Source organism: Onychostoma macrolepis, chromosome 06 (genome assembly GCF_012432095.1).
Source record: "Onychostoma macrolepis isolate SWU-2019 chromosome 06, ASM1243209v1, whole genome shotgun sequence".
In the NCBI taxonomy this organism is placed as follows: Eukaryota; Metazoa; Chordata; class Actinopteri; order Cypriniformes; family Cyprinidae; genus Onychostoma; species Onychostoma macrolepis.
Window position 1 is genome coordinate 3,758,044 of NC_081160.1, and position 12,818 is coordinate 3,770,861.

The following is a 12,818-nucleotide window of genomic DNA, read 5'->3' on the forward strand; positions in this document are numbered from 1 at the left end:
TTTTAGATTATGTCTCTCACAGTGGACATGCACCTACGATGACAATTTCAGACATGATTTCTAAGTGGGAGAACTTGCAAAATAGCAGGGTGTTCAAATACTTATTTTCCTCACTGTATATATGGACTGTGATTAATCATGATTAATCACAAATTTAAAATTTCGCTTCAATCCCATTATACATTTACCCAACTATTATCAAAAGTATTTCTAAATAAATACAACAAAACATTTCTTGCGACCTTACGTGAAGTATTATGACAAAATGCATTAAGAAGAAGAATTGGACCTGTTCTGCAGCTGCATTAGAGCTAATATAAGCATCATGCTTCATAAGACAATTTATGAGATTAATAGTGCACTTTCACTCAGAACTCACTTCAAACCACCATCGAGTGTTTGTAATAACTTCCTTTTGCGATCACATGTGGAATTTGGTCGTTTACTATTGTTAAAATATGCTATTTATAGCCTTTTATATCGCTGCACAAATTAGCATTTCAGATGTACACAAAAATCACATACAGACCATATCCTATGGTAATCGTGTGTTTATTATCTTATATAATCTATAGTGGCTGTTGTCATGATTATTTCTGCTGTGTAAAAGCCTTAACATATATGCTCTGGCTGAAACTCACGTTGTTTGATGTTACAACCGCCTCTCCGTTCTTAAATTGCCAGGTATACATTCCAAGTATAATGCACATCAGTAAAAGGATCTATTTTAATTATTATTTGTCTATATACACTTTGGGCGGCCGCCGTACATTATAAAAGTAGCCCAAAAAACCACAAACCACGGCTCTGTAATTTTTCCCACGACTGTATTTTCAAAATAGCCCACTTGTGCCGTTACCCTGGCAACACTGTTTCGCTGTAGCCTCATCACACAATGATAGATAACCTTCCGTGCTGCGACGACGGCAAGAAGTTGGGGTCAAACCTTATCAAACGATTAATTTGCATTAAAAAATATTAAAATTTAATAAAAAAATTTGGATTAATCGCATACGTTATATATATACATACAGGTGCATCTCAATGAATTAGAATGTCGTGGAAAAGTTCATTTATTTCAGTAATTCAACTCAAATTGTGAATCTCGTGTATTAAATAAATTCAATGCACACAGACTGAAGTAGTTTAATTCATTGGTTCTTTTAATTGTGATGATTTTGGCTCACATTTAACAAAAACCCACCAATTCACTATCTCAACAAATTAGAATACTTCATAAGACCAATAAAAAAAAAAAAACATTTTTAGTGAATTGTTGGTCTTCTGGAAAGTATGTTCATTTACTGTATATGTACTCAATACTTGGTATTGGTAAATGAAATCAGCATCCTTAAAAAGCTGGTCAGCAGAAGGAAGCATGAAGTGCTCCAAAATTTCTTGGTAAACGGGTGCAGTGACTTTGGTTTTCAAAAAACACAATGGACCAACACCAGCAGATGACATTGCACCCCAAATCATCACAGACTGTGGAAACTTAACACTGGACTTCAAGCAACTTGGGCTATGAGCTTCTCCACCCTTCCTCCAGACTCTAGGACCTTGGTTTCCAAATGAAATACAAAACTTGCTCTCATCTGAAAAGAGGACTTTGGACCACTGGGCAACAGTCCAGTTCTTCTCCTTAGCCCAGGTAAGACGCCTCTGACGTTGTCTGTGGTTCAGGAGTGGCTTAACAAGAGGAATACGACAACTGTAGCCAAATTCCTTGACACGTCTGTGTGTGGTGGCTCTTGATGCCTTGACCCCAGCCTCAGTCCATTCCTTGTGAAGTTCACCCAAATTCTTGAATCGATTTTGCTTGACAATCCTCATAAGGCTGCGGTTCTCTCGGTTGGTTGTGCATCTTTTTCTTCCACACTTTTTCCTTCCACTCAACTTTCTGTTAACATGCTTGGATACAGCACTCTGTGAACAGCCAGCTTCTTCGGCAATTAATGTTTGTGGCTTACCCTCCTTGTGAAGGGTGTCAATGATTGTCTTCTGGACAACTGTCAGATCAGCAGTCTTCCCCATGATTGTGTAGCCTAGTGAACCAAACTGAGAGACCATTTTGAAGGCTCAGGAAACCTTTGCAGGTGTTTTGCGTTGATTAGCTGATTGGCATGCCACCATATTCTAGTTTGTTGAGATAGTGAATTGGTGGGTTTTTGATAAATGTGAGCCAAAATCATCACAATTAGAAGAACCAAAGACTTAAACTACTTCAGTCTGTGTGCATTGAATTTATTTAATACACGAGTTTCACAATTTGAGTTGAATTACTGAAAAAAATTAACTTTTCCACGACATTCTAATTTATTGAGATGCACCTGTGTGTGTGTGTGTGTGTGTGTGTGTGTGTATATATATATTATTTTACATTTACTTATTTCTTATTTATTTGTTAAAATATTTGTGTGTGTATATATATGTATATATGTATGTAATGTATTTCATAAAAAATTTTAAGCATTTTATGAAGTATTTCTGAACATTTTATGGAAAATGATAACATGCATTCCAAAGAGAGAGAGAGGATTATTAATAATATAATTGTATTTTTGACCTCTTTACCGTTTCGCAAGAAGTCACTCTTGCAATTTCAACAAAACCTCATCTATGATAGACAGATAGATACTTTAAGATGATTTTCCCTAAAAGTTTACAGACAGACAATCAAGCAAACAAATAAACAAAAACAATAAATAAATAAATCTATGTATGTACATGATCAAAATGTACTGAAATGAGCCTAAACTCTCTCACAATGGCCCCGGGTCAGTGGGTCATCCTTATTGTTGAGCTCTCTGAGATGAAGTTGAAATGAAGTGTTGGACTGTCACATCTCCACCTGATCCAGAGACTGTTTGCGCTCTGCTGCTATGGAGACCCGGTTGGAGGGGCTCGAGCGGTGATGCGTTTCCTGTTATCAGCATGCAGGCAGAGTGTCTGGGGCCGGATTAGTCCGGAGAGTGTCTCTCTGTGGTGATAAGACTTTAACATTGAGACTTGTCTCTCCAGCCTCAGTGGATCAGGTGGTGACTGGATGATCCCTCTCTGCTGATACACACACACATACACGTCCTGCTCTGTCTGTGTCTCTGATAAAGTCAGTCACACGGTGCATTATCTGTACTGAAGTGTGTGAGCAGTGCACTCGACTACCCTGAGTGTCCAGTCCATCCATGGTTGTTCAGCATTGGCTCTACTCATTTCATCTCTTCTTTTCACTGTGCTGTGTAGTCTGAATTAAAGCATATAGTAATGAATTAAAACTTGATTGTTTTATTACTAATAGAAAATGACTACTTGAATACAAATGTTAGCTGTTTTTCATGTTCAAACAGACATTTTCCAATTTAATACTTTTGTTACATTGCTTTTGTGCAAGCATTATTGTAAATACAAACTACATACATTATAGAGATGACTGATTTGTAAATGTATTCTTTTGAGACCATTCTTTTCAGTGAATCGTTGAAAATTTGGTTTAAAAATTTGGTTTAATGGTTCATTTACGAATCTGTCTGAGTCAGATTTATAAGTGAATCACTGATCATGTACAGATTCGTACATTTTTGCATCATTATAACTGTATTATTTCTGGTTATTACTGTAAACTTTCTTTTAAATTGCCTAGAAATCAAAATCTTGATTGAGATTAATTCTTTAAAACAGTAAAACAATTAGACATTCACTAATTCAAGAGTAGTTCAAGACTATCAGTCACAGGTTTATATATGTATTTGTGTTTATACAAATTTTTATGTTTTGTATATAAAATAAAAGTAGATATTTTATAGGACTGGGACGATACGCTAATCTGCCGATCCAATACTTGTGTGCCGATTCAATATATATTGCGATAATTGAGTATTGCAATTCGATATTACAATTTATTGTGATTTTTGTTTGCTTATTAAACACTAGACACTTGATAATACTGTTAAAGAGGCTGTATATGATGAGTCATATTAACAAAACAATGCTTCACATCTTTCTGAACTTTTATTTGACCATTTGACCATTTTTTATTTATTTTTTTCTTAAACTTGAGGTTCTATGAATGTGTCTTTACCTCCATGCTCAAGTATGACTGTTGGGTATTTTATACACTGTGACTGAACACTTGTTGACATGCAGTACTAAAAGTGTTTTGTTTTTGCAGAATATTCCTACATTAGGGACTGTTGCGATCACGATGGCTCTCCATAACTGTGATGAGGTGGCAGTGGCCGGATTCGGATATGACATGAACACACCTCACGCACCTCTGCACTACTACGAGAAACTCATGATGTCTGCAATCAAAGAGGTAACGGCACCACACTCACCTGATCTGAACAATTTCTCTTTAACTCTTACAGAACTAGTGAGCTGCATTTAAAGGGGTCATCGGATGCAAAATTCACTTTTCAAGTTGTTTGAACATAAACGTGTGTTGGAAGTGTGTGTGCACATCCATCCTATAATGTTAAAAATCCACCCAGTGTTTTTTTTGTTTTTTTTAAAATCCCTATTTTAAAATCCCCTTTCTCAAATCAGGCTGTTCTGAGATTCCTGTCAGAATGACGTAGTTCTGCTCAGGCCCCTCCCACGATAGTTGATTGACAAGGCCGTCTTACCTTAGACCCGCCCTGAGTGAGCTGTCATCCGTCTGCCATTGTGTCGACACCGGTGCAGGGGAAGACAGGATATCTCCGATTAAGCGATTGAGGTGTTTTGTTGTTGGATGTAATAAGGAATATACTGTAGCAGTCATCATTTACTCCCGACATCTGAGCCGCTGAAGACGCAGAGGATTAACGTTACTTTTACTTTGAAGGGAATGCGCTGATCCCGATCTGCCTAAATGCGTCTATGTTCGCGCGAGTCATTCGTGATCCAGATTCATCTACAGAAGAAGTGAGTATAAGGGTTTTTTTTATGAATCTTTGCAAATGGCCTTTCCTAATAATGTGTTAGTTAGCCAGTTTCGCGGCTAAAGTAAACAGTACTGCTCATCACCCCACAGAAGAGAGGGGTGGGGTCAGCAGAGCTCATTAGCATTTAAAGCAACATGGACTAGAATGGCTTGCTAAAAACAGAGCAGATTTTGACAAGGTGTGTTTTTTACAATAGAAGCATATTAGAAATGCAAAGTCGGCAACATCAAAGCTCCAAAAGTATCAAATAAATGTATTTAAAAAATGTTTGCATAGTGTTACGTTTCAAGCACGCAGGCTCTTCATCCGACAAATGAACAACACTGATATGCCTCTCTTTATACCTCCAGGTGATCAAAGGTCACATGACCTAACAAAATATTACCATAATAATAATACCCCAACAAATAAACCAAAACAATAACATATCAAGGAAAAAAGAAAAAGAAAAACAGAACATATAAAGCTATGCAAAATAACAAAATACAATTCTCAATCTACAATTCAACAGCATTAATTGATACCTGCCTACGTACATAAATTCAAACAGTAACATCAAAACCTTTATTAGAGCTGTAAAAAAGCCATATAAATAGATAGGTATTTCATATTTAAAGAAATGGACGAATATCAAAGTCCTCATTTAATCCTCTCGGGGACAACATATCAAATGTAAAAATCCAAAAGGCCTCACGTTGTAAAAGTAATTTATTAATATCACCACCGCACCGTGGACACTTGATTACCTCTGTTCCTATGTACTGAAGAGTGGAAACGGAGTGTCTTGAGTTTGCAAAATGCTGAGCTACTGGACTTTTTGGATCGTGATGTGTAATTGCCCACCGATGTTCAGAAATACAAATTTTCAAAGGTCTACTAGTCTTACCAACATAACATAAGCCACAAGGGCAACGCAACAAGTAAATAACATTAGCCATCTTACATGAAATGGTGCACCAAATTTTAAAGGTTTTCACCGTATGAGGTTGTGTAAAGGTCAACGTCTTATATGTGAAATTGCACTGTTGACAATTACCACATCTGTAATTCCCGTACAGTATTTTATTCAAGAAATGAGGAGCAGGTTTCAAATCAGATCTGACCAAGATATTTCGAGGATTAGGTGTTTTCTTATACACTAAATGAGGTGATTCATCAAAACACTTCTTGAGACTGGGATCACTCTCTACAATATGCCAGTGTTTCAATAAAACATTATTAATGTCCTTCGAAACAGGCGAATATTGAATGTAACAATTAATTCCGACGGTCAAATTTTTTTGGTTTTTTAACGAGACTCTCCTGTGTTTTTTTTTTTACAATACCATTGAGAAATTTTAACCAAAGTATGTTATAGACTTTTAATTAAGACCCTAAAGAATCACATCAACTTGTGCAAAATGGGCATCTGATGACCCCTTTAAAAGCTATATTTGGCCCCTGGAACTGATTTTCAGGAAAATTTTTACCATTGAACCCCATTATTAGATATTACACTCTTTGACTTAAAAGGACATTTTATTTGTATGACATGTTTGATAGCACATAATGACAGAGAAATTCACTGCGGGGAAATTTTTCCCCTCATATTTCAAATATCTGGAGTATTTTTGTCACATTCAGGGGCTTTTTTGCTCTGAAATCTGATTAATTTCTGACCTCTGTCTTATCATAGTTAACAGAAATGTCCTAGTTTTGGTATCTAAGATGAGTGTAATGTAAATGTAAATTTGTAAATGTGTCTGAAGTACATCTGTGATGTCCGCTAGCTGGTTGATGATCTTTGAGAATATCCCGTCCGCTGAGTCACGTCCACAAACAGGTCACATGACTTCACACTGCTCTCTGTTCCAGGAACATGCAGAAACCTGAGAGGTCCGAGTAATGAGGCAACATTGGCAGTCTGAGCTGTGTGCGTGTTCTTCTTTCAGTGTTGATGAAACTACTTTGATACTGTAGCTTTGCCAAGCTACTAATAAAGTCAAGCAGTCAAATACTACAAGATACTAACAGGGTTCAAAAATAAGGATTCATTTCTGATGGTCTAGTCAGGCCAGTAGTTCCTGTGTGTGTGTGTCAAGAGATTGAAAAAAAAGATTATATTGATTACAGATCAGCATAATATGCAAGAACAATGTCAAATCAACTTTATTTCTATTTTCATACAATATAGTTGGTTTTCTACAAAGCAGCTTCACAGTATTAAACAGTGAAGTAACAGAATCAGTGATGCACACAAAAATTTGGCAAAATAAGATTCTGCTGTAAAGCAGTTTTAAAAAGACAATAGTGTCATTATTCAGCTCAAGTTAGTTCAGTGCTGTTTCAGTTCATCAACTATAAAATAAGTTAAATTCAGGAATGTTAAATACATCACAGAAAATCAAACCTTTAAGTTTGCGAAACACAAAAATGCATGTACAAGATTACATTTTCAGTGGTATCACAGCACTGACCTGAAAGATCAGTAATGTGTGAAACTGACCTATTTCAGGTGCAAAAAGTTTTTTTTAGTTTTTTTTTTTTTTTTAGAAGATGCATTTTGTTTTATCAAACGGATGATTCATCTTAAAATGGCAAATCAGTAGATGGCACTGTCATTTTCTCTCTTTACCTAGAAGAGCACCTCTGTTGTTGCACATGTTTACTTTAGGTGGACCGTCCGAACCGCTTTTGTGGCTTGTGAAATCAAAAGCAAAGCCGCATGTGCAGACATCATAGCTCTTTTAAACGCAGCACGTGACCAACTTCTGATGAGAGTTTACCCTATTGTGCTCTTTCTGTTTCTCTTTTTCTCTCACACACACCCAGTCATGGACACACAACATATCCAAAGAGAAAGAGTTTCTCCGAAAGCTGGTGAAGGGGGCTGTCATCCAGGACCTGACCAACGGGATCTGATGTCACGTCCCTGTCATGCAGCTGATAGATAGTATTCACCATACCACTGGTGACTGGCATCCCAGCCGATGGACTCATGCTAACGTGAGCCGTCAAACCTGCAGAGATGTTTGAGCCAATCGCATGATGCCGCCGGAGGAAGTGACCTCACCTCATATGCTGGACGGTATCCATGGCAACCTCACCTCAAACATGGTAATGCTTGTTTTAAGATGCCACGTAGGCGGGAAAGAGTCCGTCCCTGTGCTCCACGGCGGGCGCCCCGGCAGAGACTGGAAACATGCTGCTTTCTCCTGTTTTTTACTCCACTGTATTCAGTATTTATTAGACCGTATTTTAATCACGTCATTAAGATGCTTTATTTTTTAAGCTGAGTCAGCTTGATTGCTTTAATAATGTTCTCTTCAATCTCAGGCTATGCACAACAGCACACAACAAATGATTGTCACTGTTGATTTTCTGCTGCTCTTCTGACGTGTGCCATTAAATCAGTCAGCATCCACTTGTTTCCTGCGCCTTGCACATGTATATCCATCTCTGTGTATAACCAGATCATGAGACCAGGCGGATTAAAGTATTATCACGATTTCTACATTCAGTCTGAAATGGGCTTTTCATTTGAGCTGTCAATTGATGTGTAAGTGGCCGTTCACACACAACGCGTTTTTCCATTCCAATGCGCTACTTTTCCATTGTTTTTTCTATATAAACACACGATAGATGGACGTGTATGACCATTACGCTCGTGTCTCATGTCTTTTGTAGCATCTCGCACATGAACGCTGCTTTTTAAAAAAAAAGAATTTCCACTTTAACATGCAGCGCTGCTCATCAATGTCAGTTCCAAAACAGTGGACCAATCAGAAGCCGGCGGAGGCGGGGCAAGCATTGCAAGCTTTTATTTACAGCAGCAAATTGGCATGGCAACTGTTTTATCTCAACATGGCAGAGAAAGCATTTTATTCTGTGCTTTTTTCTAAACCATTCCTTAGCGCTGCGTCTCCTGTTTTTAGATGCAAAGATGCGTTTGTGTGAACGGCCCCCTAAAAATACATAAGAATTGTATGTTATAGTAAAACTTCAGTGGGTGATGTGTTGATTTGTTGGTACCAATACAAGTCAAATTACAGGATTCTCTATACCACTGTTGATACCACCTATAAAATAAGTATTTTAATAATAAAATTAAAATAATGGCAATTTTATTTCTCATTTTTGAAGTACTAGTTAAAGTTAAAGAACAACAGCTTTTCTCTATATATGGTAATTGGTTTTAATGGGCCTATTGTGAGCTGCAAGGTTGTTAATTGATGATATATTATTTCAACTTATTTTTTAAATAATCACATTTAACGTGAATTCCTGGGGTGAAAACTACATTACCCATGATTCTGCAAAGAAATCAAAAGAATTAAATTAAAGAATTGTGTATATATTAATGCAAATTTTGCAGTAAACTTAAAATATGTTTCTATGTATTAAATCAACAACTTTAAATTAATAGGTTAATATTTATAACACTATTATAATAGTTTTATTTTAAAACACTTTTAAAGTTATAGTATAGCACTTTTATATAATAGTATATACAACATATAATAATGTATAATATAATAAATATTTATATAGCACTTGCTTCACATTACTAAAGAGGAAAATAAGAGTGTTAATGTTGTAAAATTCATCAGTAATGAAACAAATTTCATCTATAAAGCAGCTCTACTGATTAAAAATAGTGTCATTATTCAGCTGAAGTCAGTTCAGTGTTGAAAAATCAATTTGATCGCAATGCTTCATTAGATTGCAGTTATTTCCCTGATTGAAGTTAAGCACACAATCTTGACCCTTTGTCGTCTTGTCTGATTTTCAAATGTTTTTTTTTTGTTTGTTTTTTTTTGCCTTCAAATCAAAGTTTGTGATTGTTGTGGATCACCTCATGGTAGTTAGTTGGTTTGCTTCATGTCTTACAATGAAGATTTTTTTTTTAAATCTCCTGTTATTATTGCATTTTATTAGTCATATCGAAAAGGCAAGCTTTGCCACTCTTTCAGCACTCTTGTTACGCTGCTTGACCAATCAGATTCAAGAACGGGCTCTAACTGCTTTATATAACAGTCTGTTACTCGTCCAAACACATTCATCATTGACTTGTGTTCATTCTACTGTTACATGATTGGAAAACATTAGCACCTGTTTATGGAAAGCTCATGTTTAGCATTTAAACTTCCACCTGATCAACCTGCCTTCTTTTTTTTTTTCTTTTTTCTTTTCTTTTTTTTTCTTTTTTCAAACAAACAGTTGGATGTTTATGTGTGCGGCGGAAGCAAACACTTCAGCTGCTTGTCTCATGACTCACGGCGGTAATGGGGGGGTTTTCAGGGTCCTTGTGCCAAAAGGTTAATGGAAATAGGAATTTTTTAAGAGTCTGTGCTGTCAGGCGCTGTTCCTGGAAATCCTTCTGTTTGGTATCCAGACGATCTGGATTCATAAACCATATCTTATCCTTTTTTTTTTTTGTGGCATGAAGTTCTGCTCCAGGCTGTTCAGAATCATGTAGCGACATATCAGAATGTGATTATAGTTATTCATGTGTGGTGCGTCTGGTGGGTAATGGCTTGTTTGCTGTGTGTTTACTGTTTAACTGTGTTCACCTGCTGCTTTTCTTTCTGTCAGTCTGAATGTAGTCATTTAACTGAGGCTTTGAATCTCTTTTAGCACACAGATTCACTTCCACTGGAGAAACACAAGAGGTCTTGGTCAAGCACGTAATGGTAAAAGATTGGCTTCCTCCTCTATGGGACTGAACCAGCAACCTACTAGTTATAGAGGATTACTCTAGATCAGTGGCGAAAATGAGCTTTTATGTGTAGAAGCAACAATTGGAATTTATGACCTCCTATCCATAAAACTGAATCAACATCAATAGTTTATGATTTTTTTTAAAAGAAGTCTCCTCTGTTCATCAAGGCTGGGTTTATTTAATCAAAAATACAGTAAAATTCTTAAAATATTATTACAATTTAATTCCAGTTTTAGTGTCACATGATCCTTCAGAAATCATTCTAATATGCTGATTTGCTGCTCAAGAAACATTTCTGATTATCAATATTTTAAACGGTTGTGCTGCTTCATATTTTTGTAGAAACAGATGCATGTAAGTTTTTTTTTTTTTTTTTTTTTTTTGATGGATAGGAAGTTCAAAATAGCATTTATTTGTAATAGAAATGTTTTATAATATTATAAATGTGTTCACTGTCTTGCGTAATTCTTATTTATTTATTTTTTGAAAAAATACAGGATTTTGTTTTAAAGCCGTTTTCTCCCTTCATTTTGTAACTGAAGTGCATTACTGTTACATTTGTGGCATTTCCCTGCTGGATAAGAATGAAGAAACCGTGTGGAAAATGTGAAAATATAATGCTGGGTTAATGAAATGCTGCCTGGGTTAAAAAACTTTTAATAACATCTTCAGATGGATTCTGGTGGATCAAAACTTGTAGTTTTAAGGTTCCTAACTTTTTGGAAAACTCCTTCATTTATGTCCTGCCTCCAAATGTTTTTGCTGCAGCAAACGCTGTCCTTGAGATTCTTTCAGGCTTGTAACATTTTCATTGATACAGTGACCAGACGACTGGATGCTTCGTGGCTGAATGTACACTGGGAAAAAGCCCTGTTAAATTTACAGTAAAGAACTGGCCGAAATCCACTGTAAAAACAGCACTTTTTTAATGTTTGTTTACGTTATTAAGGAACGTTCTAAAGTGTTTCCAGATGTCTTTTAATTGGCGTGTTAACAGTGAAATGTGGAATGTAAATCTTGTGAACAGGCATTTACAGATGAATAGCGTGGCTGTGTGGTGTTCAGGGCCGCGCGGCTGGGATGCCTTGCCTTCAACCTGCTGCGCTTCATGTGCTTGATGTGCTCGGAGTGCACTGAACAGATTTAGAAAGTAGTGTAAGATCACAGACAGTTGAGCTATGGACACAACGGGCAGGTGTCTCCTATTTAAAGACAATCCTTGACCTGGATGTATGCCACGGGACGAGGGTGCAGCGAAGTTTGGGAGCTGGAGAAGTGAATGGAGGGCTGGAACGGTCTCTGACAGGTGCGTCTGTCCATGTAGGTGGGCCTTCGTGACACGGCTGCGATGGAGAGGTCACATCCTGACAGCTTCACACTCGGCGGAGCAGAGTTGAGCAGGGTTTGGTTACAGTCGGACTGAAGGCCAGTGTGTGCCGTGTTTCTGAGCTCCGCCTGTGAAGAATCACTCCGCTTTGGCTTTATTCTTCCCGACAGGTCATCCACTCGCACCCTCTCTTCAGAAAACACAGCTAGGGCAGCTTCCGCACCGTCAAATGAAGCATTTTAATGCCCTCGCGCTCAATGAGAGGTCAAGCAATAAAAAGAGTTTCAGTGTGGGTTGTTTCCTAGAGCAGGCGTTTTCAAACTGGGCTCTGCAGAAAATTGAAGTGGAAAAAAAGCATTTATTTAATTTAATTTAACACGTTTAATGCAAACTTCATTTTTAAAACATTTAACAAATTTGATATTACCGGTTCATTTTGCTTTCTAGAGACTGGCTTTAAGTCATGAGATTAATTGTGATTATTCTATGTAGATTTGAATGACTTGAGACACTGCAATTGTAAAAACATCCATATTTAATGTGATTTTGTACACATGTTTGAACTGGAGGCGAACTCGCGTCATTCATCCAATAGAAATCACACACAAAAAAAAGCTGATTAAAAGATAAATGCAAGAAATGAAGAAAAGTGAAGTTAACGAAGAGAAAAGATCCTGCAGCATGATGACACTTTCTTTTGCTATTTTCCAACTAATGCAATGACATTCACATTTAAGTGTGACGTGTCCAAAAATGTTTTTTTTTTTTAAATAAATAATGATTAAATGTGATGATTTTATTCTGCTGACAGCCCTATAGTTATAATACTATAAAATTTTAATATGTAAAAAGAAAAATGTTTAAA

At 36.7% G+C, this 12,818-nt stretch overlaps 1 protein-coding gene across 1 annotated transcript in view; it reads left to right on the plus strand.

Annotated features, from left to right (window-relative positions):
- Positions 1 to 8,418, plus strand: part of st3gal3a (ST3 beta-galactoside alpha-2,3-sialyltransferase 3a) — a 48,277-nt gene extending 39,859 nt beyond the window's left edge. The window contains 2 exon segments of the mRNA XM_058778547.1: positions 4,169 to 4,315; positions 7,737 to 8,418. Of these exon segments, the coding sequence (XP_058634530.1) occupies positions 4,169 to 4,315; positions 7,737 to 7,826 (237 nt within the window). The 3' untranslated portion in view covers positions 7,827 to 8,418.
- Positions 8,419 to 12,818: the final 4,400 nt, after the last annotated feature.